The 26,473-nt window shown below is 40.7% G+C and overlaps 1 protein-coding gene across 2 annotated transcripts in view; it reads left to right on the top strand.

Annotated features, from left to right (window-relative positions):
- The first annotated feature begins 21,155 nt into the window (after positions 1-21,155).
- The window catches only part of LOC147905061 (alpha-galactosidase-like), a 28,807-nt gene continuing 23,489 nt past the window's right edge, over positions 21,156-26,473 (top strand). For both annotated transcript variants that reach the window (XM_087396675.1, XM_087396668.1), the window contains exons 1-11: positions 21,156-21,398; positions 21,687-21,745; positions 21,924-21,980; positions 22,105-22,139; positions 22,781-22,884; positions 23,005-23,077; positions 23,442-23,500; positions 23,590-23,655; positions 23,937-24,020; positions 24,151-24,215; positions 24,305-24,387. In XM_087396675.1, the coding sequence (XP_087252801.1) occupies positions 21,202-21,398; positions 21,687-21,745; positions 21,924-21,980; positions 22,105-22,139; positions 22,781-22,884; positions 23,005-23,077; positions 23,442-23,500; positions 23,590-23,655; positions 23,937-24,020; positions 24,151-24,215; positions 24,305-24,387 (882 nt within the window). In that variant the 5' untranslated portion in view covers positions 21,156-21,201. The remainder of the gene's footprint in view (positions 21,399-21,686; positions 21,746-21,923; positions 21,981-22,104; positions 22,140-22,780; positions 22,885-23,004; positions 23,078-23,441; positions 23,501-23,589; positions 23,656-23,936; positions 24,021-24,150; positions 24,216-24,304; positions 24,388-26,473) is intronic.

Raw genomic sequence — 26,473 nt, 5'->3', positions numbered from 1 at the left:
AACAACTCTTAGAACATCTACATGTACATGCATACCACCATCTTTGTTCACCATTTTTGCTATGTAATGAAGGGGAAAAAGGGCCAATTTAGAGGCCTCTTAGGTGGAAAATTTGGAGGGACTATATAAGTCCCCATCCACCCCTTATTGTACACTATTTCGGTTGTGACATCTAATCCTATCTACTCGCTTCTCTTCCTCCTATGTGCTACCTTCACTCTTTCTCCCAACCTCTCCCTATCTCTCTCTTCCCCTCACACTTCTCCCTCTCCTCCTCTCCCTCTTCCCTTTCCTCCCTTCTCACTCCTTCTCCCTCTTTGCCTCTCTTCCCCTTGCCAATTCTATGCCCACTGCTATGAATAACTCTTGCCAAAGTGACCCATAAATTTTGCATCTCTGTCACTAACAATTTCTTGAGGAAAGCCATGGTGCTTAAAGACATGCTCAATGAATTGCGAGGCAACCTGTGATGCTAAATAACAGGTCTTTGTGGGTATGAAATGGGCCTGTTTTGTCATTCTATCCACCACAACATAGATGCTATCCCATTCCCTCTCAAGGAAATCCTATCATGAAATCCATTGCTATGTGCATCCATTTTCCCTGTGGAATGGGTAATGGTTGCAAGAGACCTGTAGGTAAGTTGTTGTCCACTTTATTCTATTGGCAAGGCAAGCATTTAGCCACGTACTTAACCACATCCCACCACATGCCTTCCCAGATGAAGCTTTGTTTGATTCTCTCATATGTCTTAGTGACACCCACATGTCCAGCCATAGGAGAGAAGTGCATTTCTTGCAAAAACAGTTGTTTATATTGTGAGCTTGGCACTAAATAATTCTTGTAGATTCACCACAACAGCCCATTATGCAATTTGAATTCTAGGTGACCCTAGCTAGAAGGCTTTTGCAAACCTAAAAAATATGGGAGCTACCTTAGAATTCTACATATACTATTCCTGAATGCCAAGAATATGTTCTTGATAGATGGTAGAGATAGCAGACATTAATCTGTGAAAGCATCAAATCTGCAATCTTCCCAATGATCTTTGCTAATGGATCATCATCTTATTGCATCCATTCTTTAACATCATTGGGTTAAAGAAGAGATTGGCAACCTTTTGCAATTGGCATTCATACACCCCATCGATCATGCAAGCTAGATATCCCCAATTGTAATCGTATCAAAGAAGAAGAACAAGTTGCAAGTTTGTGCGGATAAGCTCAACGTTGCAATTATGACCGATCCTTTCCCTCTATCTTTCATGGATTCAATGCTAGACGTTGTTGTTGGACACATGATGTACTCATTCTTTGATGGTTCTAGTGGGTATAAATAGGTTTGGATGGCCAAATAAGACTAGGAAAGTATGAAATTCTTTACCGAATGGGTGGTTTTCATTGCCAACATCATGACATTCAGCCATCCAATTCTCCACTCTAGCATTCCTAGCTAATAGACATGAAACATGACTTGTCATTTAGTATTAGGATGTAAACAATAGCTCTAAAATAGGTTTATATAGAATTCTAAAATAGCTATACAGTAGGGTCTCAAGATCTTGTCTCAACAATAGGATGGAGCAAATGCACTCAACAATAGGATGGAGCAAATGTGTGTGCATCTTGATTAGTAGTCTATAGCTACTAATGTTTTCAAGCAAGTTGAGCTCATGGATTGACACAATTCACATGGGATTTCAAGCTAGGACTCTCAATTGTGAGATTTGGAATGTCTATGCTCCTTCTTTTATATAGCAAAGAAGACTTTTCTAGTGATATCTCTCTTGTTGTATTGTTAGAGGTGGATTCCAATCTAGAGTTTGTGGAATACAATTTTGGGGAAGTTTTCTTCTTAGAGATTTTTCCCTCATAGTGATGCGGGAACCTCTTTAGGTGACTTGAAATCGAAAATTTAGGGGAAGCTTCCCTCTTAGGGATTCTCCCATCATAGAAAATTTGAGAGCCACTTATTTCCTCCATTAGAGGCAAGCAACCTCAAACAAGAGTCCATTAAAGATCACAATGAGTTATTGGGAAATACTCCTAGAGAGGCTGCATCCCTTATACATAGGCAATTGGGCTATCCAGAGAGAAGGTTTAATATGGGGTATTTTCCAAGTACTTCTTGGCAGGTATGATAATATCAAGTCATTTCCCCATATTTTTATGCCCTAGTATCCAAAGAGGTTCCTACCACATCGTGAAAAGTTCTAGATGCAAAGGGATCACTAGGCTACACAAGGTGGGGTTCATTTATTTAGTTGATAAGGTAACTTGGCTTTCACCTATAGTCATAGCCCCAATAGTGAGTGCTATCATGTAGGTTCCATCTAGAGTTTAGGACCCTGCTTTTCTCCTTTGTATTCTCCACTAGAGTGGGTATGAGAAGAAGATGAAAAGAGTTTAACCAACTAGGTTCCAATGAATAATTTAAAACTATACCTCCTTTCCAGAGGATATTACCTTCCCATAGTGCTAATATCTCCTTGACCAACTCACCAACCTGATTTTGATAGTCTAAAGTGTCTCCTAATTTCAAGCCAAGACATCCATCTCTTTTTCCCTCAAGTCTACAGGTCCTTTTTGAACAAAGAGCATGCAATCAACATCTTCAAGAGGGGAGTTTCTATGAATAACAAAGACCCAAATTGAATCCAAATACAAAATTCTCCTTTACCATAGAATATTATCTAACTTGGATTGTCTCAAAGGTTGTCAAGTGGGATCTCCAAAGCTAGCTGCCTTTAGTGCAGCAAGGTTTAGAAGAAAAGATAGTAGACAAAAAAGGGTAATTCTTCCATTTAGCAGCCCTAAGGGGTCTAGCATATGTGTAAAATTTGGCCAAGAGCTAGGCTGAATTTGGATCAGGATTCAAAAACACTTTAAGTATCCATGTAGATTCAAGCTTAGCGGCAACCTATTTCACATTTATCAGCCCCCCTTCTTGTTTGGATCTTGTATAGAATCTCCATCTAACCTTAGATATTCTCTTGGTCCAACCCAAAAGGAAAGATCTACATTTGCCAATAAATCTAGCTAGCCCTATTTAACATGGATGCCAGCAAGACAAGTAAAAGATGACAATAGGATAAATATTGTGGTTTAGCACGATTTTCTTACCTACCAAATTATCTTGAAAGCCTCTCCATTTCTCTAACTTTGAATCGAATCTTTCCATTACCCAATTCATTTTTCCTTCATACTGGTGTCAAAACTCATAGGAATGCCTAAAAGTCTGAAAACAATGCCCTTAGGGATCATTTTACATCCAAGCTAATCAAGTAACCTCTAGCAATTGCCACTAAGGGTATCATATCCTATCTTCAAGTGATTAATCTGGACCCAAAAGATTTGGAGACCCAAGTGGAGACCACTTAGCCAGCTCTATGAGGTTAAGCAAAAAGAGACCGAGCCTCTTTAGGATTATATTGTTAGAATCAAACACTTGAACTCCCATTGTGAACCTCATGAGAGAATGAGTGATGCAGAACTATTGCCACACTTCCTCATAGGTTTGTGGGACTATAAGCTTCACATCCATCTTTTTACCATGAATCCGATGTATTTGAGTTGTGCAGCAAGGTTGCTATGCACTTAAATGACAACATGAAAGAAAAGGCCCAAGGAAAGAAGATGGGAGAGGCTTTAGGGGCTCTATTAAAGGTTTGGTAACTAGGATGGATGGTTTCTAACCCCTTGCTAGCCTTGAACCATTGTTCAAATTTTTCTTGGCAATTATGTACCAGTTGTGCCTCGGTGAGGCATTGTTTCTCAATTATAGGGTCTAGGTATTCACCCTGACCTTTAGAGGTCATAGGTTTTCGATGATTTAACACTCCCCAAGTGACGAGTAGAAGAAGATTAGGTGGAAAAGCTAGCTATGCCTTCATAGGATCCATTTTGGATAATCACCTTATCGGAACCTTTTCCCACCTTAACTGCACCCGTTTTGTTCACCTCTCTAGGATGGGATATACTAGCCTTATCTCTTTTGTATTACTTATGAAGTTCCTTGCTAAGTGCCTTAGCCAAAGCCCTTCTAATTACATTTAAGGATATAGAGACACTTGGCCTCTCTCAATGTTGAGAAGATTAAGACTTGTATTCTTAGGTGCAGTAGCTAGCACTATTGGTCTCTGTATTGAGCAATCATTATAGATGTGGTCACATTCACACCTTGTGCACAATGGTGCTTCCCAATGACTAGGTAGTTCCTCCACCAATACTTGATTCATGGGAGTGATTCGTGGTGGTGGGAGTTGAGGTCTCAGTATGGCTGGGAGTAATGGGGAATTTTGAGCCTTAAATTGTCCTTAGATGGTAGGAGTGGCTCCTTGTATTGGGAATTGTTGGATGGATTTAGTGGTGTGGGTAAAGTAAGAGGTGGTTGTTGCTAGTACATTGGATGGGGAATGATCTTAGGATATCGACATTATGATGTCTCACGATTGCCCCATGGTGCACAATGGGCACAATAGAGTGTTGGCCTTGCATGAAGGCAAGGGCACTTGTTGGTGGAATTGTGCCTGATACATATCCAACACCACACATTATCATGACTTGGGAATAGGTGGGAACTATTAAGGGCTTCCTTGGCCATCCCTCCTTCCAATTGATGGCTTACTATATTTAATAATTTAGTAGCCAGTTCCTCCAATTCACACCTTTGTGGGAGGGGTTGTCTCATGGACTTCACTTGAAATAGTGGGCTTCAAGGTCTAAGATACTTCTGAGGAGGCCCCATACTCAAAAGAGTAGACGAGGAATAATCACAAAACTCATCAACAAGACGTTCACTTGTAAGAGCATGACTGCAATCTTGGATGGAGCAACTGGTGTAAGCATAATCACTAAGCAGTGTTGAACCAAGTGGGGATGACCTAAAATGGATAGCACAAACCTGGTAGTAAAACTGGCTAATGGAGCAATAGCCCAACCGATAGGTTTTCTAAGAGGCAACAAGATTAAGACCTTCGGTCTAACCTACCAAGTGTGGTTTGTTGTAATGGACTTTCCTAACCATTCAGATGGCTATGACATCATATTGGGTAGACCTTTCATGCGAATTGAAGGATTGGTCCACGACTAGATCTTAAATAGAATATATTTACATAGGGACGAGCAAGTCGGATCTCCAACCTTGGAAGGCTCACCCTATGTCAGGAAATCTATTTGTAGATGAATCTGACATCACCAATAGGTCGACATTGGTAAATGTATTCAAAGCTTATAAGGAAGAGGAAAATGAGTAGTCCTGAAAACTCTTGGTTTTCTCCTTTAATAGAGTTAGAAGACTGAACAAATTGGATACAAACATTGGCACAATAGATCTGCCAAGTATAAAAGGAACTCAATTTATGCACCTTGACAATGATAAACCTACTACCATTACACCTTTTTACACCATAAGAGTGGTGCTACCTAATCGAGTTGAACTTGCAATTGATAATTCTATTGATACTATAGGAGATAGATATTACTCTATCTCAACTTTGGGTAGAGTTAACATCAACAGGTTCAACATGTCAAATACAAGCCTTGGCAAACGGTCGAGTAGGCAACAAGCTCATCTCCTAGGAAACATTAAAACATCTCGGCCAGGCACTCCTTGAAGTTTGTAATTTTGAAATTCAATCCATAGGAGGTACCTCAATTAGGCTTATTAGTTCTTTAATGCTAAATCTTTCCATGGACAATTACATTGTGCCTTGCAAGTTTTTTATAATTCCTACAGTTACCTTAATAGAAGCTATGATTCTTGGTAAAATATAGATCCAAGACACTCACAAAGGGTTTTTTGGTAACAAATCAACCCATTACGATGTGCCAAGAACTACCAATCAGCAAGCACTAACATCAACATCCACTTTCACTTCTCAACCTCGGCAAGCATCTCACTGGCAAAGACAATAAAGAAGAAGAGCAACCAATAAAATATGGATCCAAAAGGATCTACTGCAAGCCGAAGGTATATGTTCCAACTAAACCTCGACATTAATAGCCAACCATATGGGGTTAAAGGCCCTTGTGCCTAACCCTAGTTATGTAAACTCAAACTATATATATATGGATATACTGAAGATTAGGGTGTTGAAGCACCCACCAAAACTTGTGTCTCTCGGTATCAGAGCTGGAAGATAAGACTATCGCAACTCACAAGAGGAAGTTGTAAAAGACAATCTATTTCAGATCTGAGAGACTTCAAACAAAGATATCCTCCTCTAAATGTTGAATCTCGTCTTGAGATCAAAAGCAAAGTTGTAGAAGACTTTGAGTACTTTATTTTTTGTTTTTACATCTCTGTCTCAGTGAAAAGTTACAAATCCTATAAAAAAGTGATAAAATTTGTTCCTGCAAGGATTTCATGTGTTGGATCTTCATATCCAGCCACCATTTGTAGTTCTAACACTCTTGGTGGATCCACAACAATTTAAAACTTCTATCTATGAAGCTACTTTCGACTTCTTAAACTTCTGAAGTTGTGGCGAAGCTATGTCTACTTCGACATCTTCATTTTGTCATTTCCTATGTGAGTGGGATCTCAACATCCAGGCCTTCATCTATAGAGTTGTCTGTCCCATTGGATTCGAGACTACTTGAAACATCTCTTTGCAAAGCTACTTGCCATTCCATAAAGAATCGAGGGAGTTGTGATTCTCTGTATTTTTCCATCGTCCCTTTGCAAGAAATTTCTCAAAGTTTCCAAGACCACCTCATTGATTGCCACGTGTCAACTAAGGATACCCCTTATGTTTAAATTTGCCTAGGGTTCATTTTTACAAGTAAACGCAAGTGTTGACTAGCTCTTACTCCATCCTCGGATGAGATTTTGGAGTTGCAGCATAAGAGAGATATTTGCAGATTGTCTTACTGAATCCAGATGTGTAGTGATGTCCGTATTTTGAGACATCTCAGATTTTCTTTGTAGTATCGGCCATTACCTTAAGGATGTGATTTTGGGGACATACCTTATGCAAATCACTTTGGTTGCAATCTGAGCCATGTGTGCTCATTTGTGGTTTGCATTAGGTTGCAGTGGATGCTTTACAAGCCATTTGGATGCATTGCCATCCTTGTTGGATGCATTGATAGGCCCAAATTGCCTTGTGGGATGCTTTATTGATGGATGTTTAGCACAAAGATGCTATTTTATGCTGAGAGATGGCTTTGACACATTGCAATTGATACACTGAGTGTGCTATGCTTTCTTGGATGAGACATTGATGATGCCTATGCCCATGGGCGATGTTTATGGTTGAGGCATTTGGCTCTTATTGGCATTGGGTTTGCCATTGTTTTGTCATTATTACACGTTGGCATTTTTTTTCTAGCCAGATTTGCTCATATGGATGCATAGTATATGCACATGAGTCGGATGCATTTTGATGCTTTGATTTTTGAGGATTTTGGTGATATTAACATCCATTGTGGCGTGGGTCTCCATTGCTTCTCACTTGAATGAATTCAATATTATTTTCAACTAGCTTCAGGCTCAAAAGCTGAATTTTGATGCGAATACTAAGGCAGTATTCCTCTTGTGTTCATTGGCATCCTCATGGGATACCTTCTGTACAGCTGTCAGTAACTCTGCACCTGGTGGAGTACTGATGTTTGATGATGTTGTGGATAGCTTGCTAGCTGAGGAGATTAGATGAAAGTCTATGGAAGGCAACAAGAAGTATGCAACCTTAAATGTGCAAGGGGCCAGATCATAGGTTAGGGGGAAGTACCAAGAGGGAGGAAAGTCTCGTAGCAAATCCAAGGCATGAAACCTACAAAGTTGCTTACCACTTCAGATGATGCATATTCCAAGGATTGGATTTTGGATTCTTGTGCTTCATTCCATGTTACTGCCCATAGGGAATGGTTCTCCACTTATGACAGTGGAAATTTTAGGATGTGAATCCACCTGCATATGTTGATAGGATAGCAAGCTATCCATGCACCAAATGTGCAAGAAATGGTGCCACCAGGTACTCCCACATGTATACAATCAAGGGAAGATGATGGATCATCTAGGGGTGGAAATGATGAGCCAAATGTGGCTAATATGTAGGCAGGATAGCAAGCTAAAATGCCCTTGAGAAGATCAACTAGAATTTCTAGAACGCTTGATAAATTTGTTCCAAGGGCAAACTATGTGAAGCATACTATGGTTATGTGATTCTTACTGATTATGAGGAGCTTTCTTGCTATAGAGAGGCTATAATGCATGAGGATCAGTGCAAGTGGGAGTATGCTATGCAATAAATGGGTCTACAAGATGGTCACAAGTGATGATGTGCCTAAGTACAAGGCCTGTTTGGTTGCTAAATGGTTCAAGCAAGAGAAGGGTGTGGAATTTAATGAGATCTTCTTTCTAGTCATGAAGATGACCACACTTATATGTGTACTTGGACTTGTGGTAGCAAAGGATATGGAGCTTATGCAAATGGATGTCAAGACAGCTTTCTTGCATGGGGATCTGCACGTGGAAATCTACATGGTACAGCCAAAAGGCTTTGAAGAAAAGGGCAGAGTACATTTGGTTTGCAAGCTAAAAAAGAGTCTATATGGCCATAAGAAAATGCCTAGAGAATGGTATCAGAAGTTTGATGCTTTCATTTAGTCCCAGGGTTTCAGAAGAAGTGAGATTGATCACTGCCTTTACACTAAAAGGGCTAAGGATAATAGCCTGATACTCTTGGCACTTTATGTGGACAATATGCTATTGGCTAGCAAGAACACTTATGAGTTGGATGCATTAAAGGCCAGGTTGCATGAGACCTTTAACATGAAGGATTTGGGACATGCAGGTCACATTCTTGGTATGCGCATCACACATGATAGTAATAGGAAACTCCTTTGGCTTTCATAGAAGGAGTATGTTACAAAAGTATTGTAGTGTTTCAATATCGAGGGGGGGAAGGCAGTAAGTACTCCATTGCCTCCATATGTGAAACAGAGTCAGGATGATAGTCCCAAATTAGATGAGGAGAGGGCCATGATGGCCAAGATTCCTTATGCATCAGCAGTTGGGAGTGGCCAAGGTTCCTTATGCATCAGTGGTTGGGAGTCTTATGTATGCTATGACAGCTACTAGACCAGACATTGCATTTATAGTGGGAGTTGTTATAGCCAGTATATGGCTAATCCAGGAAAGAGGCATTGGGAGGCAGCTAAGTGCATCATGAGATACGTGAAGGTTACCAAGGAGATGTGTGTCTGCTTTGGTAGAGAAGAGATACATGTACTTGGGTACACAAATTCAGATTATGCAGGGCATGTGGATAGCAAGAGCTCTACTTCTAGTTATTTATTCACCTTTACAGGTGGTGCAGGATGTCTCATGCACAAAAGTGCATTGTTTTGTCTATCATAAACATTGAGTATGTTGGAGCCATAGAAGGTTGCAAGGAGGCTTTATGGCTTGATCAGCTAGTGGGAGATTTGGGGATTCATACAGGTGTATCGACATTACATATTGATTCCATGAGTGCTATTCAGCTAGACCAAACACATTGAGTTCAAGTACCATTTCATCAGGGAGGTACTTGAGTACAAGTGCATAGATTTTGTCAAGGTTCATACAGAGGATAACCCTGTAGATATGCTGACGAAGAGTCTACCTAGTCAGCGATTTGAGTATTGTTGTGTATTGATGGGCATTGGATAGTATGCTTACTAGCTATTCTCCCCTAAAGGCACATTGGCATTTAAGTGGAAGGTTGTGGGGTTAAAGGCCCCTATGCCTAACCCTGGTTATGCATACTCAAACTATATATTTACGAGATGCTCTTTTAACATAATTACTAATTACCTTGTGTAAAATATTTATAGCATATGGGTGTGGAATACCCCACAAGCTCAAATGATTTTTATTATTATTTTGATACTAATGATTGATTTTTAATGTTTTAAATTTCATGTTTCATACATGGGTGTGGAATACCCCCCATTTCTAAAACTTTATCTCAATTAAGGGAGCAGAGTATATATATATATAGTTTGAGTATACATAACCAGGGTTAGGCACAGGGGCCTTTAACCCCACAACCTTCCACTTAAATGCTAATCTGCCTTTAGGGGAGAATAGCCGGTAAGCATACTATCCAATGCCCATCAATACACAACAATACTCAAACCACTGACTAGGTAGAATCTTCATCAGCATATCTACAGGGTTATCCTCTGAATGAATCTTGACAAAATCTATGCACTTGTACTCAAGTTCCTCCCTGATGAAATGGTACTTGACCTCAATGTGTTTGGTCTAGCTGAATAGCACTCGTGGAATCAATATGCGATGTCGATACACCTGTATGAATCCCCAAATCTCCCACTAGCTGATCAAGCCATAAAGCCATAAAGCCATTTAAGTGGAAGGTTGTGGGGTTAAAGGCCCCTGTGCCTAACCCTGGTTATGTATACTCAAACTATATATATATATATGAAGATTAGGGTGTTGAAGCACCCACCAAAACTCATGTCTCTCGGGCTCCCTCTCCCTCTTAGCTTCTATTGTGTCCTCACAAACCCATCATGTAAACAACAAAACCTAACATCGGAGAACAAAATGACACCATCCAAAAAAGAAGGTACAATATTGTTGGGTTCCTAGAAGACTACTAGAGGCACAAGCATATTACCTTGAAAACACTTATATTTGACTACCCAAGGTACCTCCATCATCTTCAAGCAGCAATGACAATGTGTTAAATAAAGAGCAAGAACAAATGGGGGCCAAATCCTCAAAAATTGTCTTCACCAATAAATGAGAGGCAAACATCAACTTCAAGCCTATCAATTATGAAAAATCAAGGCAAAGATTGGAGATCAGAACCATAAGAAGATACCTTGAAAAAGGTAGAACCACAAGAACCTACTCGCAAGGACAAGGGCAAAGCATCAATACAAGAGGATCACACACAAAGATCATCCTATACCTCCTATCGAGTAGTTACACAAGAACGTGTTTCAAAATGAGAGATGGTAACACAAGAACCTACTCGACCAACAGTCTACCAAAATGCCTTTGAATTCATTGCATCATCTTCAAGGCAAATGGCACTTATACAAGAACCTATCTCCAAAAAAGAGACCAAAACATAAGAACCTGACAGGAAAAAATGGAATCTACTTTGGGCGCTACATAAGAACCTTCCTTAGCTAGAAAATCGGCATTAAGCTTCATGACAGCTACAAAGGTCACACTAACCAAGCTAGACATAGTGGAAGTCACACAAGAACCTTCCAATGAGAATGATGAATGATTTTCATTGGCAACTTTCTCAAAAGCAACTTGGGCTTAACAAAAACACAATATCTCCGAGACACTACGATCCTACTCACATTTGCTCTTATGGACATACATCTCTTTATTACGATGAGACAATGGAAGTTGAACCAACTAGAGGATATAATTGATAAAGGCACCAGAAAGATGGGATCAGGAAGGCCTACTACAATCTTGAGGATCTTATGGTAGCAATGTGGATCCCTAAGCATCATCAACACATAGCCCACCTTCTCGTACTTATACCATGGTCAACTTCACCCTGCTAGACTCACAAAAATTAGAGGAGCAACCTAACAAGTTGGAGTCTATAACACCAACAACCAAGGATATACCGGTAGTCACTACACAAGAATCTGCTCCTAAAAAGGGAGTAGTAACACAAGAACCTACTGCAAGGTCCACAAGGGTATAGCAATGATCGATCAAGACCGTCATCAACTTTCCCATAAGGAAATACAAAGCCACTCCTTTAATATGGCATTTAGTCTAACTCCATAGCAGTAGACCCACAAAAACCTACTCATAAATTGGGAGTAGATCCACAAGAACCTGCTATGACAAAAAATACTGGAGCCCTTCACAACACGTTGCTACCATGGAAAAAGCTCCTCCACCAACAAAAGTATGGGGCCCATCGAAGACACCTCATTCCTAGTCTCCCAAGGCACTCCTCCACATAAGGGACAATTAATGGTCCTACACCAACAACTCAATCAGATGAGACTGATTGCAGGGCGAAGTTGATCCAATCAAAAGGGGTCTGGATGAGTATCTTGTGATCATCAAAGATTTGTTTTCACTTTTGTTTACTAAACCCACCATTCATTATATAACTCTAACTCTCCCTCCTTTGTTTATTTCTTCTTATTCTTCTTCTTTTTTATGCTTAACACTAGTACCACTTAGCTCTTCTTATTCTTATTCTTCTTCTTCTTTATGCTTAACATAGTAATACCCTTCATTATCTAACTCTAACTCTCCCTCATCTATTTATTTATTCTTATTCTTCTTCTTTTTTATGCTTAACACTAGTGCCACTTAACCATTTGAGCCTCCCAATGTATAGCAGTTTCAATTTAGAGGACTTTCTTAGAATTGAAAATATGATACACCTCTTCAACCATAGTCCTCATTTTAGGAGAATGTGTGATGTATTATCAAACTCCTCTGTATTTGATGACTCAGACAAAATAAATCTCCAAATAGTGCCACAACCTTATTGGGCTCAAATACTTCCAAACAAATCCCTCAATGAAATATAATCCATAAAATGGATTTTGAAAGAACTTCAAAGTAGATAAGCAAGGAAAAATGCCATGCAAAACTTGGGACTTACAAACATGGCAAGTCAAAGACATATTCTGATGAGAATCCAATACAAGTCCCACTTGACTTAAGGAGGAGTATGAAAATGCACTTTACTTGGTTTGCTAATACTAACACCACTAGGACCTTACATCAACCCCTAATAATAACAGCTTCTTCCTATTAATGTACACCTTAGATCCTTCTTTTTCTTTTTTTTCCTTTGAAATGTCACAAGTGCTTAGCCTTGATCCCTGCACCATTGTAATCACTCATGGAATATCCATCTTCCCAACAACAATTCCACAACATAAGATCCACTGAAGACTTATGAAGCACTGCAAATGGCAAAAGTTTACATGGGTGCACACAGGAATGATCTTCATCAACAATGCTCTAATAACCATGACCTTTGCTCAATCCAGAGGACTGGATTGAGATGAGGAAGGAGGCAATGTTAACTGATTCACTAACAATATGCCACCGCTAGTTGGTGGTGTCATTTGATGGATTGTGGCAAATCTGTAGAGCTCCGATTATGTGTTGGAGCCAAATATACCCAAGTTGATTGTAAAGAATGAGGAAAGAGAGTGGTATAAAGAGATTAGGGTTGGCCCTCCCTTTAAAAGGTGGCATGTATAAAAGGCCAAATGGTGGACTTTGGTCTTAACTTGTTGGTTGCACTCATTGGAATAAAATCTCTCCTTCTCCTCTTTGGAGTTGTCCCTTGTTACCTCATAGTGCCTTTTGTGAATGCCATGTTCTCCTCTCCCTCTTCTCCTCATTATGGATTCATGATTGCAACAAGTCGAGAGTTGCTAGAGTGACACTAGTGGATAGAATTTTCTTGCATTGGTATCAACCTAGAGTAGCTTGGAGGAGTACTCCATCGGCATTCCTACAAGATCCCCATGACACGTGAGTCACCGCCAAAGACTACAAAACTACATCCTTCTCAATCTGAGGTAACTCTTCCTCAAAGTCATCCTCATTATCTTCACCCAACATCTCATCATTCCTAATCACCTCATCTTCAAATTCTTGTGATCAACCACCTTCTACTTCTTCCTTTGGTTTTACCACCTCTTCCATCTCCTGGTTAGCTAGAGCTTCAAATGGATTATTAGAAGTATGGGAGGGCTTCCCCTTGCTTTCTTAGGTGCCAACTTCATGGGATGAGTCTTAATAGGAATAACCGTAGGTCCACTAGGAGAGTTAATAGGAGGACTAGAAAATTTTGGGACCCAATTCTTCTTATTGGCCAAGGGGGGAGTAATTGGAGCTACTTTGGCCTTGGTCTTCTTCAAAGGGAAATTCTTGATTGTGTGGCTAGAAAGGCCACACCAGAACTATGAGTTACAAAAGATTTTTGTACATGAGAGGTTGCTCTCTTGCTATCCCTCCCTTATTATTAAGGAGAACTAGGGCACTAGGTCAAGTTCTACACATTCCTAGGGATTACCTCTTAGATGCATAAACCCTCCCTTTCCACACTAGCCACCACCCCTAGACCACTCTAGAGTGATGCAGCTTAGTTGGCACAGGGAGAAAGAAAGGTCTTGCAACTTGATCTAGATAGGGAGCTTTTTAGGTCTTTGATTGTTTGGACTAAAGTTTGGGGAGCAACTCTCCAGATACAAAGGTTGGTTTCTTATCATCCATAGCCTTTGGTGAAGGACTCTAGCTACCATTTTGGCTTTCTCAAAAAGAAAAATGGCATAATGACATTGTAGAAATCCAACATCAACGACTATGAAGCCCTCTCTAACCCAGATACAAAGGTTGGTTTCTTATCGTCCATAGCCTTTGGTGAAGGACTCTAGCTACCATTTTGGCTTTGTCAAAAAGAAAAATGGCATCCAGATACAAAGGTGGGTTTCTTATCATCCATAGCCTTTGGTGAAGGACTCTAGCTACCATTTTGGCTTTCTCAAAAAGAAAAATGGCATAATGACATTGTAGAAATCTAACATCAACAACGATTGTGAAGCCCTCTCTAACCCAGTTGTTATGCAACCAATGATTCTAAATAGGTCGAAAGGGGATGTGGCCCATGCAAAAAACCAACCAAAAATCTAGGACAAGCCATTTCAAAAAAAAAGTCATCCCTCCTATGGCTTATTTCAAACAAGGCTGTGTGGACAAATGCCGGGGGTCACAAGTTAGAAGGGTTTGGAAGATTACCAAGATTTGGTTAGGGGAGCCTTTGAATTGAAGTATATTCTTCTAGGGGATGCTTGCAAAGTAAAACATTCTTTTTGTACCACAGTTAGAGCACTGCACTTTGTTTTTTATGGATTTCTAGGAATTCCTTTTAGTTCAACCAGTCAAATACTAATGTTGAAGATCTTTTTTTGGATTGGCTCTTAGGAACATCATAGAATAGCTCATGTCATTCAGCTACTTAATAGAGAATTTTCCTATCTTTTTTTTCCTTTGTGGGATGTTAAGCATCACTCTCTCACAATGGTTTGGCCAAGTGCTAGATTTGGTTGCTTGTCCCAAATCCTTCCATAGCTATGCTTGGTCTCGTATGAGGTATAGCCTATGTAGATTTGGCCACATGGTCAAAACTCTATAAAACTTGGTGCCTTGAACAAAACTAAGAGATCAATGTTTGGACACATGGCCAAATATCTCACTATAGTATGCCCTCATTTGGCCACTGGTCAAATCCTTGCATACCTATGGTTGGTCTTATGAGGTATGGCCTATGTGGATTTGTCCAAATGGCCAAATCTATTTAGACCAGGGTGCTATCATGTGAAAAGACGTATGAAATCAAGATTTGACCACATGGAAAAATCTCTCACGCCTTGGTGTTGAGATCAAGATTTGGCCGCATGGCCAAATCTCTCACTAGCTCCAATGGTAGATTTGGCCGCTTAGCAAAATCCCTGCATACCTATGCCTGGTATCTTATGAGACATGGCATATTTTTAATTTTCCACATGGCCAAATCTCTCTAGAGCATTCAGTGAAAAGGGACATGACATCAAGATTTGGCTGCATGGCCAAATATTTCTAGACCTTGGTGCTTTGATGAAAGGTAAGAGATCAAGTTTTGGCCACATAGCTAAATTTATTACTTTGGCCTCTTTGCCATTTTTGCACACCTATGCCTGGCCTCTTATGAGGTATGGCCTATGTGGATTTGGCCACATTGCAAAATCTCTTTTGATCCAGGAATAATTCTCTCTAGTTGGATGGAAAGCATGGCTTTGTGGTTGATAAAGAAAATCAAGGTCTTCACTATCAAACACCATGCAAGGGAGTTACAACACCACTACTGCATGTAGCTCAATGATAAACTAAAATTTCCCATATGTACCAAGGAGTTACTTCTAATGGGATGTCTTTACTACTACAAATTTTGGAGCTTTTGATTCCATAATTGTAAGAGCAGACAAAAACAACTTGTTATTTGGCATATGCATTAAAAGATGTTAATTTTATAAACCCGTTCCCACAATGCACCATTGAAAACTCTATTTGAAACTATAATTTCTTCAACTCAAATATGAATCTACTCGCATAGTCTAAAAGAGCATAAAAAGTGTGTTATCTCTAAAAAATCATGCACAAAAGAATAGCTCTAAGTGGGGGGGAAAGCCCTTTAATTAATCAAGACCAAGCCATAGTCTTAGTGGCCTAAGGAAAATACTTTGAAGGGAGAGGCTCTCCCATGTTTGAATCTCACATAGAAAAAGGATGGGAGATTTTTTCTCTCACTTATTGTCCATGCCACCACATGTCACCTTGTGGGCCTACCACATCAATAGACACATTATGTGTCTGTAATTTTTCCTTAAGCGTGCAGACTGGAAGCACTCGGTACAAGTATGTAACACTCCAAAACGTTAATTTTGCATTGTGGATTCTTTGCCATGTTCTTTGAAGGCCCTTAGATAAGTGGAGACTTGGGGCTTGTTTCCATCCCTCCTTTATTTTTATCCTATTGCCAAATCCATGGGGGTCTTAAGCCATGAGAGGAACGAAGTTATGTCAAAGTTCATGGGAGGAAATGGGTCCTTGAGGTAGATTTGGAAGCCATGAGGGCAAGGGAGTTACATAAAGAATCACAAGGAAGGAAATAGATCCACTATGGGTGATTGGGGGTCATAGGGAAGGGAAGAGAGTAATGAGGATGATGGAGGTATATAAGTGGTCATGGGGAAGGGAAACAAGGGGAGCAAACTATACAAGAGTTGTTGGGAAGGTTAGAAAGTAGTGAGCAGGGGAGGGAGCTTTATGGGGGGTCATGAGCAAGGGCCTTGACGTTTTTCAAGCTGGCGACTTTCCGTAGGGCAAAGTTAGGTTTTTTTGGTGTAGTTGTGGAATAGTTGACAGATTTTTATGAGTTCAAGCAATCATACTAGTGGCCTAAGCACATGAGTTAATGGCTATGTTGTCCTAAAGACAAAAGTCAATGGCTTAACCCAATTCTTAAGTAAAATAAAAAAACTTGTAAAGTGAACCAAAAAGCGTTTAGGTTAAGACATTGAACTTTTAAAGACACTTAAAGGTAAGATATCAAGCAGGTTGCAACCAAGGTTTCACTGGAGTGCAGTCACACACACACACACACACACTCTCTCTCTCTCTCTCTCTCTCTCTCTCTCTCACACACACACACACACACACACACACACACACACACACACACACACACACACACACACACACACACACACACACACACGCACACACGCACACGCACACACACACGCACATGCACACACAAGCCAAAAGTCAAATTTGAAAAGACATACCAAGATACTTGTAAATTTAAAATGGTATGCAGAGACAACGTTGAGACTGCAATACAACTATAAAAGACCACGGCTGAGTGTGTGTCATGGGGTGTGAAGGGTGAGACTCCACCCTATGAATTTTTCAAAGTTCAATGAGCTTTCATGCTTAGTATGTTTACGTCGGATAATTTTTACATGATATCTATTGTGAACGATTTATATTATTCCAAAAACATATTTCATCTACATATCACTATGCCACTTTTTGTTACACGAAGATCGTATATGGTTGGCATTACGGATTTATATGATCTTGTTGAGTAGAGTAATTTGTTGAGTATGTCTCCTCTGGGTGCTTTTTTGGTTAATGTTTGGAGTTCATATAAGGCAATGAAAAGTTTAGTTGCTTTCCCATCTCTTTCTTCGAGGTCAAATTGTTAGTGTCTCTATTTTATAGTTATGTATAGAGATTCTAATGCTATCCATCGACTTTTCTAGTGTAACAAGCTTTCTAAAAGTAGTTTCCTAAAAAACAAATTAATAGATTTATGCTTTATTTCTACGTTAGATCAACTAATGATTGATTATTGCTAGTTTTCGAATATTGGTCTTCAATTGTATGCCTTTTCAATTTTATGGTTTAGTCAAAGAAGTGACTGTCTCTTTCATAGTTTTGTTTATATTCATGGGACCATATGTACACAAAAGCCAATTTCATCATACCGTACATGAAATTTTTCATAACTCTTTATATTTATAATTATATTCTTCAAACTATGTCTGCACAATAACCAAATTCATGAGACCATATGTGTATGAAAATTTTTGCAACTATTTAAATTCATAATTGTCCAAAAAGGAAAAATCCCTGTATATACATCGTATTTTCAAAGGGCATGATATATAGCTCGTATATTTACATTGAAAAAAGGGCACAAACCCTTTAATTGTCCAAAAAGGAAAAATCCCTATATATACATCATATTTTCAAAGGGCGTGATACATAGCTCATATATTTACATTGAAAAAAGGGCACAAAAAGACAAAACCCAAGGCATAATACCAAGGATTCAAGGGGGAAACTCATAAAAACACCGCCATATACACTAAGCTCATACAATTCCTATATGTACATAAAATTTAAACTCTTGAGACCATATGTACATGATTCCCCTATGTACACAATAGTTAAATTCATGAGACCATAGGTACAAAAATTCTTTTGTTTTACTCTTAAAGGACATAGTAATAGCTTGTATATGTACAACAAAAAGAAGGGCACAAGCGTATATAAAACTAGGGCACAATATTAGGGATTCAACTATTCGAGATATTTTGTTGAGGGAAAAATCATAAGAACTCTACCATACCATATACACCCTCACGATGTCATCCACCACCACAAGAGATCCACACAAAATTTGTCAAAAACATGCACAAGGACTCGAATTTGTATATGTGCACCATCCACAATTCATATGGTAATAACTCCATCCACTTCAGGTGGTATAAGAAGTATGGACATGGTAACATGGTGGCATAGGATATAGGTATTACTACCACCTTCATATTACTAGTTGATAAGATAGGAATTAAGTGTCTCAATTTGAGGACCATGGATAAGCGGCTTAAAAACTAGTTACATTGTTGTGATTATTTTAGATTTACATTGTTGTAATGAGCTAGAAGACAAGGAATGAAATCTGGAAGATGAGGGTGGAGCTCATAGATGAGAGAGAAATATAAGCCTGAGGAAAAAGGTCAAAGAGAACATTGAGAATGCGGATGGAAATTGAGAAAGACAAAAAAGTGGCCTTGTGGTTGTAAGCATGATTGGTTAGTACGCTTTTACAGCTTTGCTAGTAGTCAAAAAGCACCCCTAACACTGCTTTTAGAAATTCCACTGGAAAAAAGAATAGTGCTTCTAGTGGTTTTCAAATATAAGAAGGATTAAAAGCACAATATATTTGTCCACCTATGCCTTAGGCACCCTAAATTAGTCCCTCATAGGAGTGTCCATGGACACTATTTTTTGGTCCACTCAATCATGCTTATACCCTTATGGATTAGCTGTGCCTACTTAGGGGTCTCATATAAATCATTAGCATAGATTATATGTAATTCATGTGGAATTCATATATGTAATCATTAGCATAGATTATATGTAATTCATGTGGAATACAAATATGTAATTCACATAAATCATTCGTATAGATTCTAGAAGGGGTAAAGGGTTAAAAAACGAGTAAAAAGTTTGAGAAAGTTGTAAGGAGATGAGAGAAAGCGCAAATAAGAAATGAGTGGTCTACAAAGGAGGGGTAAGAGACCCATTCGAAGTGGCAGAAAAGGGTTTAGAAAGTAGAAATGGGTTTTGAGTTGAGGGAAAGAGTGGATTTGAGATGCGAGTATATGGGGGGGGGGAGAGAGAGAGTTTGAGAATTACAAGAGATGGAGGGGAATTTGCAAGGGTTGGGGATGTAGGTTGTAAAAGCTGTCAAACGTGAAATCACATGTTGATAGTATTGAGGGAGGACAAACTTTAAGTGAGAGTGCACAAGTACACGAGAGTGAGGTGAACACACTACCTAAAGCATGTGGATATCTTTGCATTATGAAGTGTTGAGCTTTGACTTTCTCTCTCTTGGCTCTAGAAAGGATTTCCTCTCCCCTAGATCTAGCAAGGATTTTCTCTTCTTTTAAGCATCTTTTTGACCAAAATTTAAAGCAAAGTTATGCCACTACTCTAAACACACAATGAACTCATGTTAATTGTATTTGACCATAACTTTTACCACTGTCAATATACCGTTAAGAGCCTCTCTTGGGGGGGAAGAAGAGAAGTTCCACCAACACAGTGTTTTTGGAAAATTTGACTTCTAATGTTAGGTGAATGGCAAAGTTTCAATTTTAGTATGATAGGATTTTCTTAAAAGATCACAAGGCCTTTGAACATTTTGTCTTCACAGCTATATTTTGCAAAAACTGATAATAAGTTTATCTAAAATACCTCTAAATATGTAGGATCAATCGAAGGGTTTTACAAAATAAATGGGAATAAAAGTTTTTTTGAACACACGAGCTTCCATTTGAGGCACCCTCTTGCCTGGGTCAAAGGGAAGAAGTGTGAAGTGAGCCTAAGCCATATGTAGGCAATCCTTAGAGAGAAGACATGCAAAGTGAGCCTAAGCCAAACGTAGGCAATCCTTAAAAAACAGGGGAAGGGGAGAGAGGCCCGTCGTATAAGTTGCAACTTGTGTGCTTGAATCCTACCCATGCACATTTTACAAGTGCTTCAAGAGAGGACAAGCATGTGTGTGTGTGTGTGTGAGAGAGAGAGAGAGAGAGAGAGAGAGAGAGAGAGAGAGAGAGAGAGAGAGAGAGAGAGAGAGAGAGAGAGAGAGAGCCTATGGATGCTTGTGTGCTTGAATCTTGGACCCATGCATAGTTAGTAAGTGCTTGTCAAAGAGAGGACAAGCATGTGAGGAAGAGATTAAAGAGAGGGCAAGCATGTGAGGAAGAGACAGAGAGCGTGGAAAAGCATGTGAGGAAGAGAGAGAGATTAAAGAGAGGGCAAGCATGTGAGGAAGAGCCTGGAAACCATGGGGAGATAGGAGGAATGGTAGCATGGGTGGAGGGAAGAGGGAGGCATGCATGGTGGCCGTCAAAGTAGATTCTAGTGGTTTAGGTGGTGGTAGGAGAGGCAAGGGCTAGAAATGAAAGGTGAAGAAGGCCAAAGGGAGACCCGTGTCTCATTTGAATGTGACACCCATCTTCAGCCAGCTTTTGTGTTGCACCAACAAGCAAGCAAGCTGCCTTTCAACACTGTGTGCAGGAGCACTCTAGTCTTCTCCTCCACCATTCCATGGCTATGGCTTCTCATCTCCATTTCCTCCCAACTCTAGTCTTCTCGCTCACCCTCTTCTTCCTCTCCTTTCTATCCTCATCTTCCTCTCTTCACCACCCTTTTCATCATCAGCCTCCATCACTACTACTGCATCCCCATCATTCCCGCCGCACCTTGCTTGCAGCCAACGGCCTCGGCACATCTCCTCCCATGGGGTCGTCTTCCCTCATCCCTACCATACCGCTTTCTCAGCTCCCGTCTTTCATTACCGTAACAATCGCTTCTGTTTCTCTCCGCCGTTTTAGTTTAGCATTGCGCACGACATATTCTTCAACACGTAAAATTCGGCCTTGTGCGAATAGCTCCATATAATGTACTATGCGCAACTGCGCACAAATATTTACAAACGAGAGCTAGGATGTGAGTGCAGGCGTCAGGGCGCAGATCTCCTGCGCGTCGTTCATTGCAAGCTTCAGCTCATGAGATGGATCTAAACGGTGCAGGTGGAATAGCTGGAATCACTTCTTTTGCAACGTCACCGAGAGTGTTGTCCGCAGCACAGGTAAGCGACAATATTGCGCTTCGTATGATTAGTCCGCTCCATCATGGCCGTCTGCATCGCATAAACTTAGTCGTATTGTGTCCATTCTGCACCACCGCGTGAGCCCGACGATCGAAGTAGCTGGCCTCCGTGAATCCCACGCATTCATGCTAGCTAGTTCTCGTTTTGTGGATTGCAGCTGACGCTATGGTCTCCACTGGTCTTTCTGCTCTCGGCTATGAATACATCAATATTGGTGAGACATTTGCGCAACTAATGGTACATCATCATGCGCTACTTATCAACACACTTTACTCTCGTACTTGGCTCCCGTCGCTCTGGCATTTCATTCTCAATTCCTGGCGGACGTTTCACTGCAGATGATTGTTGGGCGGAAATGGAGCGGGACGAACAGGTATCATGCGAACATGCCGTCCCTATTGCTTTGACATTCATTCAATCTCTATGCTGCACGTGATGAGCTCTGTGTTTACGTGCAATTACCGTTTAATCTCTACGCGCGGGCTGCAACCCGTGTCTATGCCGAGTTACGCGTTGTTGTTGATCTGTAGATGCAATGCAGAAATATTAGCATTTATAGCATCACGTTCGAGACCCCGGAGTGGCATGATCGTCACTAGTCAGGAAACTTTTAAGATAGGCCCTTTACAACACGATCGGCGGGTTACCCACAAATTACCCTGGCAGGAAGTCATCAACTCAAAGGATCCAAATTCCAATTGCTCAGACGGTGATGTACTGTGATCAGTGTCCAACACTGTGTAGCACCGACGTCCTCTTCGTGACGCGGTCTTCGTACACATTTTTCATGTTTACTTAATGCTGTGTTTTAGCTCTCAAGCGATCACATTTACCATGACAGAAGCAAGCATTACTCGGGCACCGATGCCAAGGAAAAAGACTACGTAATTTTAGACTCGCGAACTTCTCAAAATTCGGTAGAATTGCTTGTGTGACCCCATAGGCGCTTCGAGTTTGCATGTATTCGTTTGCCAAAATTGTCGTCATGCATAAAGTCCCGGTTGTCATTCACAGGGCTTTCTCGTTCCTCGAAGATCCACATTTCCATCGGGAATCCAAGCTCTAGCTGAATATGTTCACGAAAGAGGACTCAAACTTGGAATTTATTCTTCCGCCGGGTAGTATGTCCCTTCACAATCGAGCGATGGTCAACCTTGAACTTATCGTCGCATATAATGTGGTTTAAAGTGGGCTGTTGGACATTCCTTTCTTTCTAATTTCCTAAAAATTGACTTCAGGACCCGTACCTGTCAAGGACAACCAGGTTCTCTCGGCTATGAAGATCAAGATGCGTCTACGTTTGCTGCTTGGGTAACTTGATTTAAAACGCGCACACTCACATTCGAGTTAGATACATAGATATAATATATCCCTTTTTCTCCAATATGGAGAACAAACCTGGGCTATGGGGTCCAACAGAGAGAGCTGAATAGCCGGGCTATCATAAGTGGGCCTTAGGGGTAGCGGATTACTCCATGAAACATTTTAAATAGCCTACAATGTTTCTAGCTACGACATTTAAGCGTGGCAAGAGTCAGGGCTGGTGAAAGGTTGGCAGACTGTCATCATTTCCAATAGAATATTAGACCTGTTGATTTGGATATCCCTAGTGCAAGAAGCAAGCTCTAGGAAATAAGAGGAAACGTGCGACCTGATGAATAGAGCTTTCGTGCAGGGCATTGACTATCTCAAGTATGACAACTGCTACAATGAGAATATTGCACCTCAAATCAGGTAAGCTTAACTTTGGTTTCAGGAGCTTCATGACGTTAGGCCATTATTGAACAATGGGATGTTTTCCTCACAACTTCGATGATTCTCAGATTTCAGAAGATGAGCGACGCACTTTTAAAATCAGGCCGGTCCATGTTCTACTCAATCTGCGAATGGTAAGTTGACAGACGTATAGATAGATAGATAGCGCAATCATTCCTTGTAAACTCAGCCAAGAGTGCAAATAGTTTTAAGCAACACCTTGTTTGAAAGAAAAACCTGAGTGCAAGTGGAACATACAAAACATATTGATTTATCGATAATATTCACAATAGAGGCTGCCACTTATAATAGATACACCTTTTTAAAGATCTTCACCAGCTGTCAATCAGACATTTTAAGTGATGAGTAAATGGACTTTTGGAGTGGATTGGCTTATTCATTTTCTGAACTGAAGGGGCGTGGACAATCCTGCGACTTGGGCCCCAAGCATCGGTAACAGTTGGCGTACTACACAAGATATAAAGGACACTTGGAGTAGGTAGCTTTCTAAGGAAAATGTGGTTATTTCTTGTGCGTTGTTTATTTTGGCAGTTGCTCTGTATTATTTTTATTTTCGGCTGATCGATACTGTCAAGGTTAATAACATAACCGTCGCCATTGCTTGACAGCATGCGATCTAAGGCTGACCAGAATAATGTGTGGGCACAGTATTCTGGTCCTGGAGGGTGGAATGGTACCCTTTCTTTACCAATCCATCTTTGTTTCCTGCTCTGGCCTTGAATAATGCAAAATGTGTCTGAATAACATTCGGACTCCAAACAGATCCGGACATGTTGGAGATTGGAAATGGGGGGATGACAAAAGAGGAGTACCGCTCACATTTCAGCATTTGGGCTCTCATGAAGGTCCTGGCCCCAAATAAGTTGTCATACTTACTGATTTTATCACCATTGTGCATGTCAAGTATGTATCAAACATTCTGCCTTATAACCCGGGCTTGAAACTCCATTGTTGTCGAAGGAGGAAGCAGGCCATTGGCATGGGAATAACACACACAGAGAGATACAATACACACATATATACATACATACATTCATGCATGTGTGCGTGTGCACACCATCGCGAGTTTGCCGGCGCACATGTGTACATATGCATGCCTACTTGGAGGGGGGGGGGGGGGGCGGGGAGAGAGAGAGAGAGAGAGAGAGAGAGAGAGAGGATGCTCAAGTCTGTGTGACCAAAATTTTACGTCTATAAAAAGCTGCCATTTAGGAGTGCATAGAGAATTTCCTTGAAGCCTGGATATTTTTCATGAAGCTCTGCCTACAGTGTCCAATTTTTGTAGGCTTTCCTTGTAACTTAAGCACATCTACTGTTGGGGTTCTTGTCTACCTGTGTGCATCATCAGTCTATCGCGATGTCTATTGACCTCTAACACAAACAGGGCAGTGAGCACTATCCGGTTTGATTAATGATTCGACTATGTCTAGGAAATACTAACGGCCTTGGATCTCATAGTGCTTGAGGATTTCATTACTCATGCTCCTTAGCCTCCGATGCAAATCACATTGAGTGCACAATCTCAATCTCGACAATATCATATGGTTTGGACATTGGAACGTGTCTCAATCTGAAATCAATAAACAAGAGCTTGAGCTGGGCGATGTGATCCTCCCTGAATGCAAGAGAGAAGTGGCATGAGGCAACGCTGGAAGACCAATGGCGGTTGGATGTGCACACGCAACAATCTCATGGTGTATCAGGCGTAATGTGGGGGGGAAAGTCTATGGACTTGCCATGAGAGCTAAACCATCTAATAGCTGCATACCAACAATCCTCATCTCCATCTGTTGTTAATGGCATACGTGAACAAAATCCCTTTTCCTACATGTCTACTTTTGTCAGGTTCATTTATGAATATCCCTTGGGGAGAGGTAGCAGCCTTGCTTTACCCCGATGTTACTAATGAAGGTTATTTTTTCTTCCCCCTCCGAGCCATCTACAATCATAACCTTTCAAAGTCGTTTCTCCTATATCCTTGGGAACTCCAAATCTACCATTCTATCCTATAGCTTCCTACCTTCGCAAATGTCAAACAATTTCTTGAAATCCAGAAAACAGCAGAAGAGAGATTTTCCTTCTACTGGAGCTCCCATTTCTGACATCAAAATTTAGAGGAGTGTGTTCTCATACCTAATTGAATTTTTGGAATCTCTCCTTTAATTCCTATGAGATCAAAGCTGACAGGCATTTTCTATCTTACTTTAAAGCTATATATCTTATGGAACAATTCAAAATGAATGATGAGATAGTCTACCACGCTTTCCCCTTGTGTAATTCTGCATATGATTTTGCCCGTTTCTGGGGAAATGCATATATTTGAAGATCATGGCATCCACAGAATTATTATTTCTCCTTTGTCCTCTGAGACCCTTACCTAAATTCTTGCATCCTCTTCATTCCTGTCCATTCCCTCCATGCCATCCACTGTTATTGGAGCTTGTCTAGATGCTGCTTGGTCATTTGAACGCATCAAGTATGGCAATTCTTAGGTACAGTGGGAGTGAGGGCTGTGTGGGTGTGCCTGCCCAACGAGAAGATAGATCAGTGTAGGACAGGAGGGGGATGGTGGACCTGTACCAGGGTACCACGCATGAGCTCGGCCAGAAGACAGCCAGGTTCAGGGATGTTTCGGGGTGCCTGGGGGTCTGTTTGATCTGCGATCAGGCCACCCCAAGAGCCGGCCAGGACAGGGTGGGGTTGAGGGTCAACCAGGTTCTCAACCTTTCGGGTTAACTCGACCAGAACCGACCCTCTTGGGTCAGGTTAGGCTGACTATGGGTAGAACCAGGTTGGCCTACATAAGCAGACCCACTGTAGCTCTGGGGCCCTATTTATAGGCCCCTCCCCTTCCCTCTTGCAGCATCTTGTAAGAGTGGTTTTTTCTCAGCTTCAGTGCAGAGTTTTTCTCCTGATTTTGAGTGCCAAAGT

The sequence above is a fragment of the Dipteris shenzhenensis genome, chromosome 2 (assembly GCF_047967505.1).
Source record: "Dipteris shenzhenensis isolate YYH24624 ecotype China chromosome 2, Dip_SZ_1.0, whole genome shotgun sequence".
NCBI classification, from domain to species: domain Eukaryota; kingdom Viridiplantae; phylum Streptophyta; class Polypodiopsida; order Gleicheniales; family Dipteridaceae; genus Dipteris; species Dipteris shenzhenensis.
Note: the sequence above shows the minus strand (reverse complement) of the source record. Positions and strands in the feature narration are given on the sequence as shown.